This window comes from Drosophila bipectinata, chromosome 3R, assembly GCF_030179905.1.
Source record: "Drosophila bipectinata strain 14024-0381.07 chromosome 3R, DbipHiC1v2, whole genome shotgun sequence".
NCBI lineage: Eukaryota > Metazoa > Arthropoda > Insecta > Diptera > Drosophilidae > Drosophila > Drosophila bipectinata.
Window position 1 is genome coordinate 29,102,164 of NC_091739.1, and position 23,810 is coordinate 29,125,973.

Genomic DNA, 23,810 nt, shown 5'->3' on the forward strand with positions numbered 1-23,810 from the left:
ATTAACATACACACAGAGGGTAACAACAACAACAACACCATGCCGGCGACGACGACGAGAATGGCGAGGAAAAGGAGGCAAAAAAAAAAAGAAGACGAAAGGCAAGGCGGCCGCAAGTTTTGAGGTTAAGTTTCAGTGAAAAAGAGAAGAATGTGTGACGATGTTTACGAGAATCTCCTTCTCTCCGTTGCGAGAAATTACGAGGAGCAAGTGCAGCATGCGAAAGCAGAGAGAGAGCATTACAGGGGGGCCCTGGAAACCCGCACACTCGCACACATACACAAAATCCGCACATTCGGGAATATAAAAACAAACATAAAGATAAACCATAAAGGAGACTTGTAAAAAAACAAAAGACACAACGAACACAAGGAAGAGTGGGGGTGGGGGGCGTGGCCCTGGCCCCCCCATCGCTGAATAATTAATCGAATTATTAAGCATTTGAGCGGCGAGTTGAGTTAACCTTGTGTGTGATAATACGGTTGTTATGCGTTCTTATTGGGGAAAATTCGTGTGTACAAATGCAAGGCGTCCCGAGAGAGCGGCACGGCAATGCGAAAAAGGAGAGCGAAACAGAGGGCGAGCAGGAGAGCACACGCACACACGCTGTATGTGTATGTGTGTGTGCGAGTGTGTGTGCAAATGTAATGCGGAGGAAGAGGAGGAAGCAGAACCCGAGGAAGAAAAAGAAGCAGAGCAGCCAAATGGCCGCCGCTGACAAGGAAGAAAATGATGAAACAAGGAAAAAAAAGGCAACAAGAATTAACAAGGAACGCACAAGAGCTCAAACACACACACCAACACTCACGCACAATCGGACAAAATATTTCACCGAAAAAATCCTATCAATTATTCAGCACCCTTTAATTGATTTTTACCTTTTTCGGGTAAAATACAGAAACTAAATTCGCAAACTATTTATACATTTTTAAATATAAAAGCGGTCTGGAAATACACACACACACACACATAAACACAATAGTCGCAGGCCGAAAAGGAAACCGACGATGACAATGTAAAAAGAGGCAAAAAACTGTCTCGTCGGAAAAAAAAAATCTTTCGTATTTTTCGGTTTTCAGTTTTCAGATTTTTGGATTATTTGATTTTTTTGGACTCTGCGAACACTTACACATGCACTTAAAAAAGCAGACTGCATTCGCGATGCGCCTTCGGGTTTCTTTTGATAGTGTGCTTCCGTATTTAATTTATATTATTTAAATTACAATTATTTACACAGGATGAAGAAGAATCGGCTAGGAATTCTTCAACGTCGCCGCCGCAGAACGATAACAAAAGCGAAATGCAATAACACAACGTTCTCTGGCCCAGTGTTGACAAATACAGCCGAAAAAAGCCAGATATTTTGTTTTTTTTAAGTTCATTGAGAATTTGGTTCAATTAGCATCCCCAATGATAACATTTCTACTGTGTATTTTGGAAACTATATTTATACGGAATATTTGTGCAAAAGTACCAAATTAACATGAAAATTTGGTCAAAAATACGATTATTTCCAAAAATATTACAGCCCGGGAATAGTGTTGCGAAGCGGGCTGAGACAGCAGAGAGCGAGAGAAAAACGAGCATGCTCACAGAGAGTGAGATAAAAGAGAACTATTATAAGTTAACAATTTAATCGAAATTAATGTTTAGAACTTTTCCGAGGAATGAGAAACAGGCTGGGAGAGAGGGTGTGGGAGACCGCTCTCACAAACACAATTTTTTCAACATGCGCGCAAAATATTTATATAAATTAATTACACTTGCATTTTATTAAATTGTTCTACTATTTCAAACAGCCAGACTGTTTACAAATTATTTATCAATCGATTTTAGGGGCATGCAGAATTTGATTAGACGCCAGACTCACACACACACCCGCACTCATACATGCAAACTCAATTGTGTTTGTTTTGTTTTTGTTTGCGGCTTTTTTTTATCAACTCCTGCTTTTTGCTAGGGAAAGAAGAAGAAACAACGACCCAAACGCGCTCGAAAGACGTGATTTCATTAATCAGGCAAGCAAAACAAAAAGATATATAGTTTAGCTTAGCATTTCTCGCGTTTTCATATTTTTACCGAATTTTTGCACACACCTTAGCTTATTTGAAAAATTTACATATTACACGCCGTTCTATATCTGCTTCTTACGGACTAGGGATGGCATAAATTTAGTTTTATATCGAAATATTTTTTCGATAAGATATCGTATACCGATATTATTTGTATATTTAGATACTTCTTGTTTGGTCACACCTGGCTTTTGTAACTGCGCGGAAATTTAATTTCCGGTAATTTTTAAATTTGTAATTAGATATATTTTAAAACTATTAATATTTTCAAAATACTCAATTTCAAGCAACGCTTGAAGATTGTAAAACATTATGTAGAACTTGGTAGATTAAGTAGAAAGTTTAAAAAATACAAAAAAATATAGGTACTATCGATAATTTTTATTTCCTGTTTTGTCTGGCAGCACTGTAAAACCGCGTTTGATAGGCGCGCAGTTTCAAAATGAATCATGATCTTAATTTTTTTTTTTTTAAGAAAATATCAATTCCCTTTTTTTTTTTTGTTTCCCCTTATCATTAACGAAAGAAAGTCAACCATCTTTTGTCTAAGTTTATTCAAATTTGCGAACGATTGAATTTCTTCAATCTAATCAAATTACACTTACTACAAATGAAATACAATATATAATTCGCTTTCTTAGCAAATAAAAGGGAAAAATTATATGGTCCTTAAGAAACTCTTTCCCCAAAAAAGAGGCATTAATGACGCTCTGCATGTAAATGCAAAATCGTTATATTATCGAATGAAAAATAAAAAAATTATTAAACATGTGACGAACTATGGAATTAAAATTCTGTTTTCCATTTTCTTAAAATTAAACCAAAGTAAACATAATTTTATTGTTTTTGGATTTGTGTGTGGGGTGGGGAAGGGTTCTCAAAGGACCAACAAATTAATTCCTTTGATTTTGTGTGTGCTTGTTAAGGTTTTATCAATCTTACTTTTAGATAATGTTTTCCTTTCGACTTGTATATTATTAATTTTTTTGCGGTGTTTTTGTTGGTTCTGGTGTGGAAATGTTTTATTTTTTTGTTTGTTAGTTTTTATTTGTGTAAATTTTTAAGCTGCTACAGAATCGGCATCTTTGTAGTCATCCGATACGTATTCGCAATCGTTATCTCCGTCAGAGGAGGTCCATTTGTTGCCTTCTGGCTTGGAGGATCCTTCCCACTGACCGTTGCCCTCTTCAGTTACTTCCTTCTTATTGTTGCTGTTGTATTCGCCGGCATCGGTGGAATCGGCTCCGTCCTGCTCGTCATTGTTAGCTGCCTTTGGCGGTCGTCCCCGCTTGACTGCACCATCCTCCTTGCTTGACTTCGACCCAAGTGAGGGTCGTCCTCGCTTCTTCGGCGTAACTGCCGTATTCCCAATTTCGTTCTGCTCCTCATCTTGCTCCTCCCCATCCTCGTCGTTCTCACCGCCATCGCTAGTCGGCTTCTCAACATTGGCATTGGCCTTTGGTCGGCCGCGTGGACGTCCGGATGGGACGTAGGGCGATGCTTTGGTTCCGCCCTGCGCTGGGCGACCCCGCTTCTTGGGTGAGGGCTCCTCGCCGTCCCCATTCCATTCCCGTTTCTTCGGCCTGCCCTGTCCGCGTCCCGTTCGCGAGATGTTCAGATTTACGGCTCCGGTCGATGGTCGGCCAACTGGGCGCCGCTCCTCATCGTCTTCGTCGTCGTAGTCTTCAACGCTATTATTACCGTCTGTGGAGTAGACAAGTGGTGGTAACGATCCTTAAAAATAAATGCATAACGTCGGATGTTTCTTTAAAAACTCAATTAAGGCGCGAAAAAATCCGATCATGCGGAAGGGCTCAATGAGTATGTATGTATGTATGTATGTATACCATTAAAAAAAATAATATGTACGTGTGAAAAAAAAAATCCGATCGGTTTGGGATATTTCACTGAAAGTACAGGCTACTTGGACTTACCGTCTTCACTATCGCTGGGCTGGTGCTTCTTGGGGCGACCTGCCTTGCGTCCTCGCTTTCCAGCGGGTGACGACTTGGCGCCGTCGTTGTTAGCATTGTTTCCGCTGCCCTTTGGACGCCCCCGTCCCTTCGACACCACCGGCGGCGGCGAAGATGCATCCTGATCGTTGGAGTCGTCATTCTCCCCATCGCCGGATTCATCGTTATTTTTCGGCACTTTGGGTGGACGACCGCGTTGTCCAGTACCACCACCTCCGCTGGGTGCAGTGGGTGCACCAGTCTTAATCTTGGCGGGACGACCGCGCTTTCGGCCGCTCGGCGTGGGTGCTGGGGTTGGAGTGCTACCAGGAGCCTTTGGGGGACGACCGCGCTTCTTTACCACGACTTCCTCCATTGCGGCTGGCTTGACTTTTAATTAAGCAAGCGAATAAAGAAAAATCCTTGTTCTTTTCTCTACGTTCTGCGCCTTTTTAGCGGCGTCCCTTTGCACACGCACACAGTTGTAAGAAAACAGAGAATGCGCTCTCTCTTTCTCTCTCGCAAACAAGCACACACACCGACAAACGTTTTGGTACTCTTTTTCGCTTGCCTCTCTTACACTTTGTTTTTCATGAAAAACGCTGAAAACTATAGGAAAACAATTTAATTAGGCAAAAAAATACATACAATTAAATAGATATTGATAGGGGAAATTTTCTAAATTTTTTCTGCACCCGAAAAGTACATACTTCGTTGGTAAATTTTCTTTTATAAAATACGCGCACGCTTCACTTTTTCGCAGTCCACTTCTTCCACCGTTTTCGCCGCCTATCGAAATGCACCCGAATGGGCTTCGATAAAATGATCCAAAAAATATAATAAACTTTTCCCGGATTTTTCCAGGTAGTCTTGACGCCCTACTATTGTCTTCAGAAGATACGGACTAAAAAGATTTTACCTTTTTTCCTACCTTTATGCAGCAATTTTCCCTTTGTTTATTGAGGCTGTACCGGCTTTCTTTTTATACTGTTATCGATAAATAGTGTGACTGTTATGCGGGATTTTCAAATTTCAAAAGTACTTACAAAATAAAATAACTATTTATATAAATTATTTTGAATATATATTTTTATATATTTTTAAAAATGACCAAAATATTTAGAAAAATATATGGGAAAAAATCTTGAACAAAAAAAGTTGGAGACCAATAAAGATATTGGAAACAACTTTATATGATGAATAGAAACTAAAGTTCATATACGTAAACAAAGCCTACAAGTTTAAGGCTTTAACACTTTATAGCCGGGCTACTTAGATATGGGGAAATTTCTTTAAATTTTGATACAGAAACAAGGTGGCACAGTTGACAAGCAAATGTTTATTAAAAAGTTACATATATTGCAGTTAATTAGGCTAATCACAGTTGAATAACTTAATACTATGAGCGGACGCTTACTTCCACAGCTTGATGACACCATCGCGGGATGCCGAGGCTATGTAGATCTGGCCCTTGTCCTTGCACATTAACAAATCGGTGATGGCATCATGGTGGCTCGCCGTGGGCATGTCTGGTCCTGAGCGGGGATTCTCCTCCGTTGAGGTGCGCAGCTGCTGCGAATCACCCGTGCTGGCCATGGAAATGATCTGCTCCTCGATCACCTGGCTGCCATCAATAAGACGGGTTCTGAAAGTTAAACGGAGTTAGTAAATAGCTAATCATGGCTTTTTTCGGATAAAGTGTCCTACGTGTAGTTGAATGCTATATCGGACATGTTGTCGTTGGCGGCCGGCACCCTAAGTGAGGAGTTCTTAGGATTGGCTACATCCCAATACCGAATACGCTGGTCCGAGCTGCCTGTGAGAATAAAGGGCGATCCATCGACTACGCCACTAAGGATACCGCATGCTGTAGCTGGATCACTGGGACTTCCGCTGGAGAGAGCTGCTGTTGGACTCGCCCACAGCACGGTTTGTCGCTGACCTGTTTCAATGTTCCACACAGATACCTCATTGTTAGACTGAGAGGCGGAGATCAGATAGGAGGGCTCAGTGGGATGACACGCCACTTTGCGGATCCAAGAGTCGGCTGGATGTTTGATCTCGGCAATCGGAAGCCGGAAGCGCAGATCCCAGCAAATGTGCTTTCCTCCACTTGTACCAGTGGCTAGCCAAGAGCCTGTGGGGTCCGCACATATAGTGGTGATCACGCCGTGCCTGAGCTCGTTCTGAAGTCGCCAGGCACTGTGCTGCATTCGGGTATCCCAGGCCACAATTCCGCCATAGAGAGTGGCGTAAACGATGACACTTTGAGTGGCCTGGTCGTAGGCATGCATGTCCACCACCGGTCCATCGTTGTGGTCGCTAAAATAAATGTTTTTTTAATGATTTTTATTAAAAATGGTAAGTGAGTTACGTACTTTTGATCAAGCGCCTGCTGCAGAGTCATCTTGGCAGAGTTCCGATCAATCCGCATCATCAACATGCTGCCATCTTTTCCTCCCACTGCCAGCGACTGACCACTGTCACAGGCGGCCAGCGCATAGATTGGAGTATTGGCAGAATACACCTGCCGGGACTTGTTTACGCCCTGGTTCCCATTTAACTTGCTGCAGTCCCACAGCCTCACAGTTCCATCAATGCTTCCGCTGGCGAATAGAGATCCATGTGGACGCAGGGGTGCCAGCTTGATTACGGATTCCGAATGCTCGTGCAAATGGGCCACCAGAGTGCCACTCATCCGCCATCCAGGTGGGTAAGGTGTCACCAATTTGTCATAACTGCAGCGTTGCGAAATGGCCAGCACGTTATAGCGTCTTTTGATCTTCGAAGTTAGGGACTCGAGGTCCTTGCGGCATTCGGAGGATCGTTCCAGCCAGCAATTCCTCTCCGGCATGGTGTACTCCCCCAACGAGGTAGCAGCACTTACTGTCGTAGTGGGCACTCCGAGTACTACCGCGCCCGAGGCAGGACTGCCGGCTAGTCCCCCTGCGCCCAGCGGAGTGATGACGGCATCCGAGGCTGGTGATATTAAAGTGGGTCCATCTATGGATCCTGAAAGAAATGAGGTTTACATGAAGTTTCAAAAGAGTAATCTTTATTATTCATTAAGGTCACTTCCAAATGATTTAAAAAATAGGCTTAAAAAATTTAAAATCTTTAATTTAAAAATTAAAAGGAAGATACAACTTTAATACTTGGTTTATCGTCAAGATATATAGTTCTTAAGGTTTGTTAAAATTTCAGCGTAAGAAAGTCCAAAGTCCAGAAATAAAAATATCTGAGGAGTTTATTTCAAAAATTAATTCATTTTTAGGTTTTAAGTGAAATGGAAAGTTTTAAATGAACAATAAAATATATCTTTAAAATTAATGATGCGGTAAATAATTTAAAATTGTAAACTCACTGTTTTCCGATGGCATTTTTATGGCCTTGTCCGCCAGTGGATATTCGTGGCAAGCCACTTGCTTACGGCTGACAATGATGCGTCCATTTCCAGAGGCTGTGTCGTCGAGATCTTGGAGAGCTTTATGTTTTAGAGAAATAAGGAAAGGCTTCATTGCCAGAAGCTGCATCTCAATGAGATCTGTCAATCCCTCAGAGGAGAGGCGTCTGAAAAGCTGCCACAAAACGTCATAATATGATTACAAAATTTAGTTAAAATTACTTACATTTCTTAAGGTCTGTCCCATTTCCTCGTACTGAGGCAGAGCGCCGGGTCTGGTTTGCGCACGAGCTCTAGCCCGATCTTCCAGCGCCCCGATGAAGTGGTGGATGTCCTGGAAGCGCAACACACTATCGAATATTTGACGTGGAATTGGTGGCTGCAAACAGTCCAGCAAAATGTGAGCCTTTTCCACTTGGATGAGTGGGACTTTGAGAAAAGCTCCAATCGCAGGCATAATCTTGCACTGAACATCGATGGCGCTCAGATTGCGAGCAGTGGTGGCCACCATGCCGCAAATTTCGTGACGAACCCACAAATTCGGGTGGCACAAGTAGCAGGCAGTCTCCTGGACAATTTCGGTCACTGCCGGTTTCTTTATGTGGCCCAGCTCGATGAGAATGGTAACTGCCCGAATGGCCTTTGCGATTACAAACTCTTCGCGATCGGTGAAACCTTGCTGCAGGAGGGGAACTAGGATATCGGAGGCTTGCCAGCCAACATAGCCAGCCACTCCGGCAATGTTGTCATAGAAGGCGCCACGCAGGTTCTTGTCTTCGTCGTTCAGGAAGGTCATAATGTGGGAAAGGATCACATCGTTGGCCTTCTCTTTGCCAAAGAATGCGCACAGATCACAGATTCCCGACTCCATGAGGGTCTGCTTAACCACCGGCTGGGTATCTGTTAGAAGACTTAGCACCGCTTGCCTAACAATATCATGGAGGGCATTAAGTTCCGCTTCATAGCGCGGAGTTGGCATTTCGTTGGGTGCATTCCTTTGGGTCTCCTCCAGGAAATAAACGGCACTCTTGGCCAGAGCGGCAATGTTACGAGCAAAAGCCACCCGTACAATCACGGCACTCGCTTCGCTTGCCAGGTCCGTAATGAAGGGCAGAATGTACTCCGGAAATACGTTGGCATCGCTGCGGGGAATGTCCTTTACCATGCCCAGGCAAGCGGTTAGAGTTTCAATAGCCTGAACTTGCACTTTAGCTGGTGACTTTTGGGCCAAATGGAGCTAGAGATATTAAAATTTTAAAAATTCTAACATTAAATACCTTTAAAATATATATTTTCAAAATAAAAACTCACAATGTATGGTAAGATGCGATCCAATATTGTCTCGGATGTGGTGTACTTGGAGAGCTTCTGTAAAAGTTCCAGAGCTGCTATCTTTGTATTTGATTGCTTCAGGCCTCGAATGCAAGAGGTCACCACAGTAATAATCAGAATAAGGCCATCGTGTTCCGGCGGAAGACGAGCACACATTGTTGGATCCTTTTTCTCTTGTTCAGTGTCAGCGTCCTCGTCCTCCGGTGTCAGATCCTGCGCCTGGGTCAATACCTTGATGCAGTGTCCAATGTCCTTGTGAAGGCATTGTATCTTATCATCCGGCGACATGATGGGAGTTGAGGAAAACATTTGGAGATATGACTGCAGAAACGAATAGAAATACTCGGGAAACAGTTTTCCACGCTCCTGATCCAAGTAGTCCTCAGCACTTTTACGGTTGATGGAGTGTATATCGATCATGGATGCCAGCAAGTTGCGTAGCCGATCGTTTTCGATTCCGGCGAGATGTTTTTCCACAAGATCACGTTCACCACGCCGGTAGGCCAACAGTTGAGAGAGCTCGAAAGGAGCCGTACCTTCTGTCCACAATTCTAGCAAAGCACAGCTGAAAAATTCGTATATGAGTAATATTTTCGATTTTAATTAGACTGATATATTACCCTGCTGAAAAGATATCCATGGCTGGTAGCAAGGTATTCCCGGCATAGCTAGGCGCTAGTCGTATGATAGAATCTGAATGAATCACAGACATATTCCCGTTGCCACCATCGTCATCGGATGCCAGCGTCTTGACAAATCTCTCTGGGGCTATATAGCATGTTCGCCTGCGACTTGTATCAAAGAAATAGGTATAGTCAGCTGGATTATCCTCCGGCAAATATGTGGGCTTGAACGAGGCAAAGTCTGAAAGTAGAATCCAGTTCCACGAGGTGATCAGAATGTTCTCCAGCTTGATGTCGCCGTGGCAGATCTTTTGCTTGTGGCACTGGTTCAAAGCGCACAGGATCTGGAATGTGATCCATTTCTTCTCGAGCACTGTGAGAAATGGTCGGGTAGATACACGATCGTAGAGACTGTGCTTTACATATTCCCGCATAATATAGGCAGCCTTGTCAATTAGCTAGAATGATTGATAAAAATTATGATTAATTAATTTCAAAAATGAACATTTCAGCTATCGAAAACCTTATCTTGAAGTTATTTGAGTCAAATGTAGTAATGTGATTCATACATTTTGATGAAAACATTGAAATCGTAGGATGAAATAACATTATTTTTGTTAAAATTTAATTAGTAATTAATATTGTATGTAAATTCAAACCTCCACTCGTTGAAAGGGCAGACAATTGACAGCATTGGCCAGTGTCAGTGATTTTTTGATGGCCTCCAGTCTCTCCTTGTGATCTTCCAGAGGCAGGGTGGGATCATGTTTGACAAACACCTTCACCACAATCAAACCCTCATCCGTTTTGGCTTTGGCCACTTTGAAGAATCGAGTGCTTCCCATGCTGTGGAAAATGTTGTGGGTGTCACTTCATATATCCATGTAAAGGGGTTTTTTCTCACTCACTTGGAACTAAAGGTGATTTCGTTGCCAAACTGGCCGGAAAAGTAGTGCTCCACCGCATAGATTTGCGAGGGCGCAATGCCAACCAGTTGATTCCCCATCCTGATAGCACTTACACTAAAAAGCGCCCCAAATAAACACTAATATTATGGATTTCTTCAACAATAACAAGTGCAAAATGTTGGTTTATCTTCTGCGTAGCATAACAGCTGTTCAACTGTAGGGTTGTAGATCCATCGAAATGTCAAATTATCGATATGCCTTGTATTGAAGCTTAGTTTTTTTATGACTTTTTAATTTGGCCCTAATAAAGAATGGAGGATTTTATAGATATCTACGATTAGCTTAAATGCTTTTTCATTTTTATATGTTTTATTCATATTTTACTCTTTTTTTTAAGTGTTTTGTAGTTCTTGCATTCGAACCATGTTCGAGTTCGTTTGCAACCAGAGTCAGCATAGTGACGACAAAAAAAATAATCTATCGCTGGTTTATCGATAACATTTCCTAATTTAAAAAATACTTTATTAATCATACTTTGTTTTTTTATGAGTTCATTTCGTTGTATTAATCTAGTTAAAATTACTAAAACAACTTATTAAACAAAAAATACAAATAAAAGGGTGTTATGTACTTATATAATAAAATAAAATAAATAATAAAATAAGGGAAACAGTTAAAATTTGCAATAAAGATTTAAAATCTGGTTAGAATATACAAATCTTCTCCTGGTAATCCAAATCGGGTGAGAATATACATACAAACCACCCCCTAATCATCGTTTTCTTGGACTATAATTAAAAAAGCTCCAGAAAATGTGTTCTAAGTCTTAAGCTTAGCTTGTCGAATCCATTGGGTATAAATTTATGTAACTGGGACACTGCAATCCATTTTGTCGAATAAAATCGAAATGGGCCATGACCAGCCCACAATTCGAGTCCGGGTGACAAATGAGCCAGGTATTCAATTGGATGGCCGGCAGAAGTCCAAATTAAATGGGTTTCTTTTGTTGAAATTATCGACATTCAAATGCTCTTAAAATATAAATATAAATAATTATTTAGAATATATTCTTACATCTTAGAATACATATTTATAGTTAGTATTTGTTTATAAAAAACATTTCTTTTATTTACTTAAATTACAATATTATAACAAAATCCCAACATTATCAGCATACCCTTAGAAAGTACTTCCATTAAAAAAACTTCTGATGAGCTTATTTACATAAAAAGTCCAACCTGGCCGGCCTAAACGAAATCGTTCAAGTTGGCTCTGAATCTGACTATGAAGAAGAAGAACTTCCACGAAGAGAACTTTCAAAGCGGACGGAGTGACGATCGTGTGTAAAAAGAAAGTAGGTGGGCAGGTAGGAAACACAAACAAAGTGCCAACCATAGAAACAAATGCACTGCAAATTATTTTTGACATTTTGTTTATCTTAATAATTATTATATTATTATCTATTATATGAAAGAAAATATACCAGAGTTGATACCTGACATATTCTTTTATACATCTATTTTTTTAAACAATCTTTTACTTTTTTTCTGTGCAAATCGTTTTTTCTGTCTCCTCCACTTTACTTCATTTCTTTTTCACTCGTTTATTTCTGGATTTGTCCAAAGCGCAGGCGTACAGAATGCCATCGGAGCGGGAATCAGTTGAGAGAACCTGAGGTCGGCCGGCTCTCCCGCTCCCATCGGATCCGGTGGCTTAAGAAGTGTTACAATCCCGCGCAGCGCCACAGAAGAAAGAAAGTTTTCGCCTGTGCTGGCTGCTTTTCTCGTCGCTCGTCTCTGGAGTACCATACCTGCCTTTGGTACTACCTATAGTACTACCACCATTCCAGTGGCAATTTACAAGCCATCCGTGTGCTCAGTGGAGCGTCTTCCGCGTTTGTGGCTGCGTCGCTTAATTGGCCCAAAAGTATCTCAAGTGTGTGATTGTGAAAGTTCCTGCTAAAATGTACGTGCGACGTGCTTGGCTCTTGGCCTGTTTGCTGTGCCTTCATCCCTATGCGCCCACGCTGGCCGAGGAGGAGGACTCCAATCCGTTGTTGGACATGGCCTCCATGTTCTTCCAGGAGGCTCTGTCCAACCAGAACGGTGGTGGCAACAACGGAGGAGGTGGCGGTGGAGGAGCTGGTCTGGCGGGCGTGGCCTCGCTGCTGGGCACCTTCATGCAAGCCAACGGCAAGGGAGGAGGTGGTGGTGGCGGGGCTATGCAAATCCTGTCCGGCCTCGGCAGCCTTCTGGCCAACAATGCCCGCGGCAATGGCGGACAGGGCGGTGGCTTTGATCCCTCCATCATCGGAAATGTTCTGGAGATGTTCACACAGGGCGATGACGAGGAATCCTCGTCTAACCAGAACCAGAAGCGAAGCAACAGTGGCGGATCCGAGTCTGGAATCGGTCTGGACACCATCCTCCAGGTGGCTTCCGCATTCATGAACACCCAGGGAGGTGACAAGGCTGCCCATAATCACCAAAAGAGATCCGCTGGCGAGGAACCGGAGACCGACAACGGACTGATGAACCTGCTTCCGCTGGTGATGCAGGCAGTAAGCTCCTTTGCCGGTCCCGAGGGTCAGAGCACCCAGGAGAAGCACAAGAGCCACGCCTGGGTTCTGCCCCCCTTCCTGGAACACATCCACGTGCTGTGGGATCACTTCTCTAACTCGGAACTGGCAGATGCCCTCTACGAGAAATCCGGAGTCAACAAGATAATGAAGGTGGAGTCTACATAGAAATATCTCTATAGATAGGATGAGGGGATTATAATATAAAATTTCAAAAAACTATACTGAAAATGAAGGAAATATTTTAATAATTCTAGAAAGTGCCGAATCAGTTTTAATTCTTTAATAAAATATGGAAAGATATGGGGTAATCCAGAGAGAAAATAAAGAAATAGTTAATCATTTTTAAAAAAGATTATAATAGATAATCTAACTTTTTAAAATCTTAAGAAAAATGTATTAAACTCTATTTAGAAGAATAGTAATTTTAAAGCCTTTTTATCAGTTAATATTTTATTTATTTAATACCATTTATTACAATATTTTTCAATAACACTAATCCTTATATCCTCCTCTTCTAGGGCTTCAAGGGCAGTGACGGCAAACTGGACTACGACAAACTCTTCGAATCCCTGAACAACCAATCCTTCCGCCGCCGCTGGATCAAGTCAGCCACACTCTACTTGGCCGACTGGGCCAGCTATCTGGCCAATCCCGATGTGTATCTCAGGTGAGTTGCGACGGGGCTTACATACGTGGCTCAATGGGGTGACCAATATGCGTGTTAATTGCCGATCACGTTCTGGTTGCCAACGGTCCGAATGCAGTTAGCACCTGGATGCGATTCTCAGTTGGATTCTCGGTTCTCAGTCCGATTCCCAGTCCGAAATCGTATCCAAACAGCTGCTCCGAACCTGTGCTAACCAATTCCCGTTAGCGGCAACCCGTTTTCCCATCGATGGGGGCTACCTTTTGACCCACTTTTCGGTGGGGTTTCGGTGTGGTGGTGGAGAGCTTTTAGAACGTGCCTGCTAATCCAACCGGCCAACAGTCCCAAATCCGAGTCCGATTCCAGGCTCTCCGATACAGTTACAGTTGATATGCAGAAGATATGGGAAGTCAACGGCATCGTTAAAACAAACAAATAAATAAAAGCGGGCCAAAACCGGTTTGAGTCCGTTCGAGCCAAGAGAAATGGGCAAGGTACACTTGACCAAAATGCATTGTTTATCATTGAGATATATTTACAGAAATTATTAAAATGAATTAGTTAAAATGGGATTTAAAAGCTTCGTTCAAAAAACATCTAAAAGTAGTTCATATTTATTATTGTTTAAGTTTTAAGTCCATTTTTATTTCGAGTGTAAAGACTGAGAGATTTTTGCATGACTTTAAAGTAGGTCAGGCTTCTCAGACTTCTAGTCTTGTTGATTTTTTTTATTTTGTTAGTTGTTGCCCCATCATTGTTAGATGGCCAATAGCAGCATACTACTTCCTCTTTCTAGCGACCCTTTCACTCGACTCGACTCCACTCGAGGTGCTGCGTCATCGAAACTCATCAATTTTGTCCGCTTTTTCCACTTTTTCCAAACCACACACAGGTACTTCCAGACGGCACAGATCATGTTTAACGGCCTGCTGAAGTCTCAAGGTTACCCGAAGCAGACGCACTTCGATCCCGCCCGTCCAGGGGAGACGATCTCCAATCTGTTGGACCACGTGGCGAAGCATCATCTGAACGTGAAGATCGACTCCCGGCAGTACGTGAAGCCAGCGGTGGGCTATGCCAAGGAGCTCCTGAAACTCGGCCAGGCCCGTGGACTGTTGCAGTTCAATGCCACCGAGATCAGCGACAAGCTAACGGATACGCTCAACCTGGAGGTGGGTAGTGCATTCTTTGATCTGGGAACTGGGGCTGTGTCTGGGCAATTAGCTGGAGATGTTTATCTCTAAATAGAGAATGGAGTTACTATCTTCAAGTTAGAAGAGGAAATGATTTGGGATCTGCCTGATAGACACTCCCATCCTTTTAATCTCTTTTGTACTAATTACTGAACTCGTCACAAATTAAATAAATTAAACCACCTTTTTCTCCCCCACCTCCATGTGGATTGAATCGTATCTAACATTGGTCCAAATGCCAAACAGGTTATTGAACCGGTGTTAAAAGTCCACCGCGCCTACAGATACATCTCGAAGACGCCGCAATGCGATCGTTACGTGCTCTGCCAGCTGAATGCAGCGGCTCTTGACCAGCAGCAGAAACTCCAGCAGCAGCAGCAGCAGAAGAGTCAACAGCGCCAGAGTCAGACATCGGCGTCCGGTTTGATTGCCGGAGTCAGTCCGAAAATCGTTAAGATCGGCAGCATGGGTGCTGCTATATTCATTAGCACGGAAACCGGTACGCCGTTCTGGACGCTATTCGGTGTGATCAATGCGCCATACAATTGCGAGGTGAGTACTCCACATCCACATCCCTCATCCCACATAGCAACTGCAGCTTTCTAACTGCTATTTTCTGCAACAAACAACAGGCCAAATATCCAGTCGATTGCAATGGTTTCCACGAAGGCGAGGCCAAGGTGACCACGGAGTACATCCACAACGAGTTGTAGACGCTGTCGCCTGTCGCTCCAGGTGCAGATCGGGACCAAGCAAGGGAGGATTCTCATTAAGACGACATAGCTGTAATTGAGATTTTGTGTGTATATAGTATTACGGATTGAAATACAATTTAAATTTAAATTTAAAAAAACTTGTTGAAGCATTTATTTAAATGTCTAATGGTTACCTTCATTCCCCCAAATCTTTTCCAATTTTATAGGACAATTTTCAGATCCATTTCATCAAATCAAGGTAATTTTCAAGTCCAAAAATCAAGTTGAACATAATTTAAAAATACCCATTATCTTGAACTAATGACTTTTACCTTTATAAAGTCAACGAACCATGAGAGAAAAGCTTTCATATAATACAGTCAAACATCGATAAGTAAAATCTTGTTAGTAAAAACTATAGGGGCTAAAAAAATTCAAGAAGAACACATGGCCAAATACCTTCTTAATGTTATATATATTCGTAATTTGTTGGTCATTAACGAAAATATCAAAAACTACAAGCATAGTTTAAAAGATCATTAGAGGCTTTTCTTTGAAAAACCAGTTCATCTTGGGAAACTGGCCTGGGGGGCATTTTCACCATTTTCATTTCGATGGCTCATTGGCACTTGCACTTGCCACTTCAGCTTCAGTTTGGTGAAAAATTTCGGCCTTAACGGACGTAATGCAGCTGATATATCGCGAACTAGAGGCTGATATTGTCCGGCGTACTAATGCAGTCTTTCCGGCCCAAAATTGCTTTGTTGAGGTGCTCCCCGACCATCTAATTATACCCCGAAAATATGTGGAACTGGGAGAATCCATTCGATCTCTTCCTGTCTACGAGGATGATGTTTGGATGGTTTCGTATCCACGCACTGGATCGACTTGGGCCCAGGAAATGGTCTGGCTGCTTGGCCATAATTTGGACTATGTGGCTGCAGAGCAGGACCTGCGAATCCGTTCGCCGCTAATTGAGCTTTCGGCCTTGTTCAGTACGGATCACCATGAGACGGTTTCGTAAGTAGTATTTCAAAATTATTAAAAAGAAACATTAGTAAGGTGGAATCAACTTTCTCTCCATTTGACAGCAAAGCGTTTGGAAATACCGTGGATCTGGTTCGCAACTTGCCACGCCCCCGGTACGCCCGATCGCATCTCTCCTGGCAGCTGCTGCCTGAACAATTCGAAACAGTGAAGCCCCGGATCGTGTACACTGCTCGAAACCCCAAGGATCTGTGCGTGTCCTATTACCACTACTGCAAGCTACTACATGGAATCAATGGCGACTTTGAACAGTTCGTGGACCTGTTCCTGGAAGGTCACACACCAATGGGATCGTATTGGAAGCACGTATTGCCATTTTGGAAGCGCAGCCAGGACGAGAATGTGCTTTTCATCAAGTACGAGGATATGATCAAGGACCTGCCATCAGTGGTCCATCGCTGCGCTCGTTTCTTGGGTGTCCCAAATCTGTTGACTTCATCCAGCTTGCAGAAGCTCTGCGATCACCTGACCTTCGACAAGATGCGCGAGAACAAGGCAGTCAATCTGGAGAAGCTGCTCCCGGAGTCATCATCGAAATTTATTCGCAAAGGCCAAATCGGGGACTGGCGCAATCACATGGGAAATGAGATGTCGGAGCGGTTCGATGAGTGGAGTGATAGACACATTCGTGGAGCGGGATTACGATTCGATTATGAATGAATTTTATTATTCAATTAAATTTGTATTCTTTATTTTTGTATGGTTTTAAGTGTATTTGTTTATTTTTGGCGGGGCCTCTTTTCCATTTTTAAATTTAGCGGCCTTTTTCGATAACTATTACTGTTAAAATCGATAATAAGTTATCTGTTAATAACAGAGCTTAAAATCGTTCGTACAGAAGGGCCATCCCTAGGTTGCCGGCTGAATTGTTTACATTTTGTTTTTAATTTGTGATCTTTATTTTGGAGCTCCACGATGACCTGTGATACCACCGAGGCTCTGGCAGCCCACATGTGTGAGCTGGTGCAGTTTTATATGCTGCCTGAGATTAAAGAAGATCTGGACAATGTGCAGCTGGAGGCGTCACAATTTGAGAGCTATCATTCCTTGCTAATTCAGGATTTGCCAAAACTCTACGACATGGTTCAAGAATTTCTAAAGAAATCCGATGATACGGGTCACGAAGAGGTATAAGTGACTACTAATTCATTTAAAATAAATAATTATAAAAAAGTTCATTTCAGTTAAGAATAAAGCTGCTCCTGCTGCTTTGTGAACTTACTGCTGCTCCCACAGTATATCAACTTACGGATGGAAAACTCTTAAAAAACGCCAACGACCTAGCTGAGAAGCTTTCCCAAAGTTGGTGGGTGTCCACGGACTCACAAATTCTTAAATATTATGAGAATAAACTGCACAGGGATAGCTGGAAGCGACAACTGGGCGCAGTGCACGGTTTTGCGCGATATTTGGAGGTTATTGCCGGGAATAAGTATAGTATTTGTTGAAATTACCTTAATTATTCATTTACTCACAGTTGAGATACACAGAGAAGTTTAAAATGCCCATCCAAATGCTAACATTCGCTTTGTCGGTCGGATTGAATGTGCGGGAATGCTATGATCCAGCCTACAAACAGCTTGCAGTCAAGATCTTCACAGTGATGCTTAAATATAGTGTACGATTAGTGAATAAAACTTTCAGTAGCTAGATTAATGTTCTTTCTTTAAAGGATGTCAGTAATATTCAAGAACTAAATGTTCATAGTGTGATTTATGAGAATGCACTGAAGGATGCTTACAACATGGAGTCTATTGAAGCTATGGATGCAGTTTGGAATTGCTTGTACCTGTGCCTTGACCATTTCAAAGATTTGGATGCCTTCACGGTAGGTTTATAAAATGCGAGTCTTATTTTATATATCCATTTTTATTTTATAGTGGAATCAATGCGACGATATGCTAGAGCGACTCATCCGCAACGTGACTATGGCCTCCAGTCCCAAAACCTCCATCTGTATGGTGCAGTTTATAATCCAACTAGGGTACTATTTCACCATCAACCGCACCGATGTCGAAGTAGCTCTAACCGCGAACCTGAGTGATCCAATAGAACTAGCAGCCTGTCGAGATGTGTGTCTATCACTAAGCGCCAGCACAAGTTATCGTTGGGCCAAGGCCATTCTCCAGATGCTGGTCCTGGAGTCTGAGAAACTTCTACAGAGCCCTGAAGTATGCGTGGAGCTCCTTGAACAAATCCTTAGATGCTATTTGGTTTGCATTCTACCAATCCCACTAGAAGCTCTGCGTTACCATTTGCCCGAATTTTATAGTAAATTTGTGGCCGTTTTGATGGAATGTTTGACCATTCACGAAAGAACTCCTCCGGTTTTACAGGTAATATTCAAAATTTCAAAAGTGAAAACCTTAAAAAATAAATTTCCCTCTTAGTTGGTGCAAAGGTTTATTGAAACATTCATCTATCAACTGGCCAATTGCTCGACGCAGAAACTACACAGCGACCTACAAAAGTTTATGGATGATTTAAAAACTTTACAAAATAAAATTACAGAATAGATTGGATGTTGTATTTATTTTGTAGCCTTTTCTTTGATGGATAAGTCTCTTTCCCAGCGATTTAAAACCGTTGTGATGATGAAACATACTTGTTCTCCATACGCCGCTAGATATCATGTATAGTGTGCACTAAGGTGGATACCAGCACGGAATGCAACATCAAAGTCACCATGCTAAACTTTCCTCCTAGAAAAAACCCTTTATATCCACGCCTCTTAAATATAGTTCGACAAATGGCCCACAAGGGAGCTCCCCGATATGAGGTACAATTCAATGACAAGGTCACAAGGATGTCCAATGGGGTGAAAAGAAAGGCAAGTAAGCTTCCAGTCACAGACATAGCACTGATCTCGTGTAGGAATTGTTTACCCCGAAAGTCTTGTATATATTCCAGCCCAGACATTACTAGTTTGTTGACAGGAAACCAAAGCATTGCCCTGGTTGCGTTGCAGATCGAATAGATCTGCCATCCATAAAATACATACGCAAAGCCGCCTTTAAGATAGATGCAGCGTAGACTTCTCCAGGTATTCTTGTAACTGAAAACCAAAAGTCAATACAATATTATATACATTTTTGGAAAATGGTCTAGGTTTACTTGCGCTTGCTGTAGATTTTCCGGGAGAGATCAGTTTGCCGCATAACCGCCAGTTTAGCAAAGGGAGTAGCTATTAAACCGCCCACAAAGTTGCATACTCCATGCACTGAAATAGTGTCGTAGACTTTTAATCTTTGGATATATTTGTGGTCGGTTAGTCGGTGGTACACAAAGTATGTGGCTGTCGTTTGAACTCCACAGCGTACGGCGGCGCTATGAAAGCCAAAATAGAATCCAGCCGGGCCGGAGCTCAAAATTAGCTTCAGGATCTGAGGTAATTTTACCGGAGGTACTTTCAAAGTCTTTGCTTGCATATTTATTCGAACTAATTCCAGAGGATGGGTCAATAATGTGGCCGCGAAATTCATAATAAATCCCTCAATAAAGTTTATTTGTCTATATTTCTTCTTCCTTGGGCGATCCGGGTCATGACTACTCATTTGGCTGCTCAGTTATTTTAGATTGTTAAAATTATTTCACTGGGAATGTGTTTATATGCTATGGTTACTAAAAATTTGTATTCTATGTTCCGTTTTGAAATGGAAAAGAGTAAAATTTGATGCGTCTAATTATAAACAGCATTCGATTTTTTTAAAAGAATACACGACTAAAGGGTTATACTTTCGAGTTTTCATATTTTTGAAAAATATTTTGTAATCTTTTTTCCTATTCTCTAATACATATATTTTCTTTTACTGAGTCGGCTTCTTTTTATTAAATTTTATTGTCAAATTTTCCAGGAGGTCCCCGTCAAAATGTAAAAATACATGGAAAAGGAAATGTGGCCCCAGCAAAGCTATATCTTGATCACAACACATCCGATTCTTAGACGGAATACCTTAATCGATTTGTACATCGATTCTCCACCAACCTGCATCAAAATCCAGGAATAAAATATTTTTTGTCAAATTTTCTAGGGGGTCCCCTTCAAAATGTTGAAAAATGCATGGAGTCACAATCCGACCCCCTGTGGAGCCCATATCTTTGTCAATTCTCATCCGATCCTTGATCGGAATACCTTAATCGATTTGTACACCGATTCTCCACCAATCTACATCAAAATCCAGGAATAAAATATTTTTTGGATTTTTTGTCAAATTTTTTAGGGGTCCCTTTCAAAATGTTGAAAAATGCATGGAGTCACAATCCGACCCCCTGTGGAGCCCATATCTTTGTCAATTCTCATCCGATCGTTGATCGGAATACCTTAATCGATTTGTACACCGATTCTCCACCAATCTGCATCAAAATCCAGGAATAAAATATTTTTTGAATTTTTTGTCAAATTTTTTAGGGGTCCCCTTTAAAATGTTGAAAAATGCATGGAGTCACAATCCGACCCACTGTGGAGCCCATATCTTTGTCAATTCTCATCCGATCCTTGATCGGGATACCTTAATCGATTTGTAGATTGACTAATCTCTCTACAAATCTTCATTAAAATTTGTGAACCAATTTATTTTTAGATTTCCAAACTCTTCAAGGGTTTTCTTTCAAAAACACGAAAGCGCATCCGATGGACGTGTTGATAGATATTTTAAAGAATGAATGAAAAGGGCTATATGGTTGCATAAAAAGGAGAGAATAGAAGAATATGCATTTATATTTTACTAGTAAAGTTATTAAACAAGAAGAGAATTTTTTTTTAAGTTAAAACATTAAACTATTTGATAAACCAAAACTGAAAAAGATTTCCAGAACACTTTAAAATCATAAGACATTTGTTGTAACTACTCGCACTCAGCTCTCAGCTTTACAATCTCCAGCTGGGTCTTTTTCGCCTCTAACATTGTGACCGTGCGTTTCAGCTCGGAGATCTCGTTCATCTTGGTGAAGTATTCGGACTTGGCCTCCAGGTAATCTGTCTCAGCCTTAAGAAGGTCCTTTTGCAGTCGATTTGCATCGGACGCCGGAAAGGTAGCTAACTGATCCAAGTCATTGAGGTAGCCGACGAAGCTAGATCCTACATTTCGATCGTTGTCATCCTCTACTAGGAGTTTATCCAACAGGTTCACAGTGATCGGATCGTTAGTTTCCGATATCGGTGCTGGGGTTGGGGGACTTGCAGGTTCCTCCGTTGAACTCGTGTCTTTTTTTGAGAGACTGGCAAGCTTCTCGGTAAGATCAGCTTTAAACTTTGGGCAGGACTTTCTGGAAAGCATTTGTTTACAAACTTTGCTAAGCGGGAAATAATATTTGACATACATACCTGTGGATGATAAGCCTGTCAATGCTCGTGTTTGATTGGTATTTGTTGCAGTGAAGACAGAGAGCACGGTATTTCTTTGAGTCGCCGTCTTCCTTGTCGGCGGACACGAATCCAAGCATACCCCATGTAGTATTCTTGTAATTACCGCGAACCCTTTGGGGTTTAGTTTTCTGATCTTTATTTGCCACCAACATATTCTCTACATCCAATTAATTTACGTGTCGCGTCTTTATGGCTTGCGTAAAACTGTGTCGATGATTCAACAGTTGTTATCGATAGTCGTTCAAATTTCAATTTAAAAACAAATTTAAAATTTTGGAGAAAAAACATTTTTCAATTAAAAAATACAATATTTATGTTTAAATCAGTCATTTCTGCCCACACATTCTTTAATTTCAGTTAGTTCTTTTGACTTCTGTTAATAAATTAAATAAAATAATATTTATTTTGTTAATTTATAAATTCCATTTGATTTATTGATTTAAAATAAATAAAAATCAAATGTTATGTTTTCTCCCCCTCTTAGAAACATCTTTATTTTTTATAATCAAAACAAAAAAATTTTGGTTTATAATGGGTAAAATATCGATATATTTCCGGGAGAGTTGTTTGTGTTATCGCTGTAAAGAAGCCATTCCATTTTGCACCACAGTCGTAAAAGATGCCACGAAAGAAATCTGAAGATTTTTATAGAACTCATGGCTTTACTGCCAATTTGTCTAATGGAAAATACTCCGCAACATGCCACTACTGCGACAGAGTTTTGCAAAATACCGCGCTTTCGCGCCTATCTTTACATAGGTAACATTACATTCTTGAAGTCATGGTTTACATACGTAATGTATAACCAAAATTCTTTTAGACAAACTTGCGATCAAAAAAGAGGTAGATACACGGAGTCTACCCGAAAAAAAAGCGATGAGACGGACTCCTATGATGATGCGCCTAGGATCAAGGTACATTTACTTACTAAAGGTTCAAACGAATTATGTACTTGGCCTTCATATGGCATGTTTACTCTAGTCTCACCCAAAAAACTTTCCATATTCGTACATAGATTCAAAAAATTTCGAGCGCCGAAGATGACGATTACGACAATGCCACTGAGGGAAAGGAAATTATTGTAAAGGTAGGATTAAATGTTCTCGATATGGTATATCAGAAAAACATAAAATCTTTTAATCCAGATCCAGCAAATTCTTGACGCTGCCGATGAGGAGAGTGGAGCGAAACGCCCGACTATCATAAAGTCCGAGATACTGCAACAAAGTGATCCCAAGGGTTTGAGTCAAGGACAGCAAGTCGAAATACAGATTTCAAATGAAGACGGCGGTGGTCAAGACTACATTGAATACGTTAATGATAGCAAAGAGGTGACTATTTTAAACTTAACATTATTGTATTGATATATCTTTTAGCTTATTTCGCAGCACTACATAATACCGGAAAATCTGGATGACTCGGGCCAAGAAGCAACCACTATTGTGCACAGGCCTAAAAACAATTTAGCCTCCTTGCGAGCCGAGAAGGCACGAGCGGAAATTAAACAGTTCCAGAGCAAGACAAAGTTTCTTAAGACGGAAACGGAAAACCTGAAAGTAGTTCGAACACTTACGCTTTTAAGAATTCAAAAGTTGCGACTTGAAATTGACGCTCTGCGCGCTCAAAATTAATTTTAAGTTAATGTACACTTTTACATGTCAAAATTCAGTTAACTATTTATGTAAATCGTGGGCCTTGTAGAAATGTATAGTACACATTGCCAAATGTACATATGTGTATAGAAATGTACGTATATGTAGTACAGAATATGGAAAAGCAATTAACTATCGATAAAGTTATTATTTCAAACGTTAAACATTTTTTAAAAATTTCCTTTGAGAAAATTTGAATATTTTTCTCTATTGTTTTTAAAAAATAACTAGATCTTTTTAATTTCGATCAAATAAAACAAGGTTAAGAAGTGTAAGTTTTACATTGTTTAGTTAATATTATTTTGGCCTTCTCCATTCGAATTTTACTTTTTTAACTTATT

General features: G+C 41.2%; 8 protein-coding genes and 1 non-coding gene across 19 annotated transcripts in view; 4 read left to right on the forward strand and 5 right to left on the reverse strand.

Annotated features, from left to right (window-relative positions):
* Window positions 1-2,165, reverse strand: part of pum (pumilio) — a 161,911-nt gene extending 159,746 nt beyond the window's left edge. For 5 of the 6 annotated variants that reach the window (XM_017233053.3, XM_043212490.2, XM_070281753.1 and 2 more), the window contains exon 1: window positions 2,097-2,165. The gene's annotated coding sequence lies outside the window, so the exon portion shown is untranslated. Of the gene's footprint in view, window positions 1-1,129; window positions 1,296-2,096 lie in introns of those variants that run through there. The other variant, XM_070281752.1, reaches the window with a different exon arrangement.
* A 446-nt stretch (window positions 2,166-2,611) lies between these two features.
* D1 (D1 chromosomal protein) lies at window positions 2,612-5,036 on the reverse strand. 3 transcript variants are annotated; one of them, XM_017233298.3, is made up of 3 exons: window positions 4,944-5,036; window positions 4,007-4,633; window positions 2,612-3,806 (listed from the first exon to the last, which is right to left on the reverse strand). In XM_017233298.3, the coding sequence occupies exons 2-3, from the start codon at window positions 4,398-4,400 to the stop codon at window positions 3,133-3,135; spliced, it is 1,068 nt and encodes a 355-aa protein (XP_017088787.2). In that variant the 5' UTR covers window positions 4,401-4,633; window positions 4,944-5,036; the 3' UTR covers window positions 2,612-3,132. The 3 variants fall into 3 exon arrangements, with proteins under 3 accessions (XP_017088787.2, XP_043068157.1, XP_017088788.2); XM_043212222.2 differs by lacking the exon at window positions 4,944-5,036 and adding an exon at window positions 4,735-4,893; XM_017233299.3 differs by lacking the exon at window positions 4,944-5,036 and adding an exon at window positions 4,735-4,892 and having other exon boundaries at window positions 2,612-3,776.
* A 307-nt stretch (window positions 5,037-5,343) lies between these two features.
* Window positions 5,344-10,510, reverse strand: Vps15 (vacuolar protein sorting 15). 2 transcript variants are annotated; one of them, XM_017233280.3, is made up of 9 exons: window positions 10,291-10,508; window positions 10,042-10,228; window positions 9,380-9,840; window positions 8,739-9,324; window positions 7,654-8,664; window positions 7,389-7,602; window positions 6,403-7,036; window positions 5,732-6,346; window positions 5,344-5,669 (listed from the first exon to the last, which is right to left on the reverse strand). In XM_017233280.3, exons 1-9 carry the CDS (start codon window positions 10,386-10,388, stop codon window positions 5,438-5,440), a joined length of 4,038 nt encoding a protein of 1,345 aa, XP_017088769.2. In that variant the 5' UTR covers window positions 10,389-10,508; the 3' UTR covers window positions 5,344-5,437. The 2 variants fall into 2 exon arrangements, with proteins under 2 accessions (XP_017088769.2, XP_017088770.2); XM_017233281.3 differs by lacking the exons at window positions 5,344-5,669; window positions 5,732-6,346; window positions 6,403-7,036 and adding an exon at window positions 7,136-7,262 and having other exon boundaries at window positions 10,291-10,510.
* A 736-nt stretch (window positions 10,511-11,246) lies between these two features.
* On the forward strand, window positions 11,247-15,530 carry LOC108119878 (uncharacterized). Of its 3 annotated transcripts, none has more exons than XM_070281926.1 (5): window positions 11,247-11,656; window positions 13,390-13,538; window positions 14,410-14,689; window positions 14,957-15,262; window positions 15,343-15,529. In XM_070281926.1, exons 3-5 carry the CDS (start codon window positions 14,432-14,434, stop codon window positions 15,421-15,423), a joined length of 645 nt encoding a protein of 214 aa, XP_070138027.1. In that variant the 5' UTR covers window positions 11,247-11,656; window positions 13,390-13,538; window positions 14,410-14,431; the 3' UTR covers window positions 15,424-15,529. The 3 variants fall into 3 exon arrangements, with proteins under 3 accessions (XP_070138027.1, XP_017088781.2, XP_070138028.1); XM_017233292.3 differs by lacking the exon at window positions 11,247-11,656 and adding an exon at window positions 11,899-13,021 and having other exon boundaries at window positions 15,343-15,517; XM_070281927.1 differs by lacking the exons at window positions 11,247-11,656; window positions 13,390-13,538 and adding an exon at window positions 13,645-14,011 and having other exon boundaries at window positions 15,343-15,530.
* A 533-nt stretch (window positions 15,531-16,063) lies between these two features.
* St2 (Sulfotransferase 2) lies at window positions 16,064-17,112 on the forward strand. The gene is made up of 2 exons (XM_017233022.3): window positions 16,064-16,425; window positions 16,497-17,112. Exons 1-2 carry the CDS (start codon window positions 16,091-16,093, stop codon window positions 17,110-17,112), a joined length of 951 nt encoding a protein of 316 aa, XP_017088511.2. The 5' UTR covers window positions 16,064-16,090.
* Window positions 17,113-17,300: 188 nt separating this feature from the next.
* On the forward strand, window positions 17,301-18,968 carry LOC108119734 (uncharacterized). The gene is made up of 6 exons (XM_017233039.3): window positions 17,301-17,580; window positions 17,637-17,867; window positions 17,930-18,070; window positions 18,125-18,280; window positions 18,333-18,788; window positions 18,843-18,968. Exons 1-6 carry the CDS (start codon window positions 17,368-17,370, stop codon window positions 18,966-18,968), a joined length of 1,323 nt encoding a protein of 440 aa, XP_017088528.2. The 5' UTR covers window positions 17,301-17,367.
* Window positions 18,839-20,491, reverse strand: LOC108119735 (uncharacterized). The gene is made up of 2 exons (XR_011443289.1): window positions 19,567-20,491; window positions 18,839-19,507 (listed from the first exon to the last, which is right to left on the reverse strand). It is a non-coding gene; the product is annotated as an uncharacterized protein (transcript).
* A 660-nt stretch (window positions 20,492-21,151) lies between these two features.
* Window positions 21,152-23,531, reverse strand: Ibf2 (Insulator binding factor 2). The gene is made up of 3 exons (XM_017233068.3): window positions 23,391-23,531; window positions 21,776-22,021; window positions 21,152-21,717 (listed from the first exon to the last, which is right to left on the reverse strand). Exons 2-3 carry the CDS (start codon window positions 21,967-21,969, stop codon window positions 21,297-21,299), a joined length of 615 nt encoding a protein of 204 aa, XP_017088557.2. The 5' UTR covers window positions 21,970-22,021; window positions 23,391-23,531; the 3' UTR covers window positions 21,152-21,296.
* On the forward strand, window positions 22,394-23,633 carry Ibf1 (Insulator binding factor 1). Its single transcript, XM_017233065.3, has 5 exons — window positions 22,394-22,576; window positions 22,638-22,731; window positions 22,833-22,904; window positions 22,963-23,148; window positions 23,206-23,633. The coding sequence occupies exons 1-5, from the start codon at window positions 22,437-22,439 to the stop codon at window positions 23,446-23,448; spliced, it is 735 nt and encodes a 244-aa protein (XP_017088554.1). The 5' UTR covers window positions 22,394-22,436; the 3' UTR covers window positions 23,449-23,633.
* Window positions 23,634-23,810: the final 177 nt, after the last annotated feature.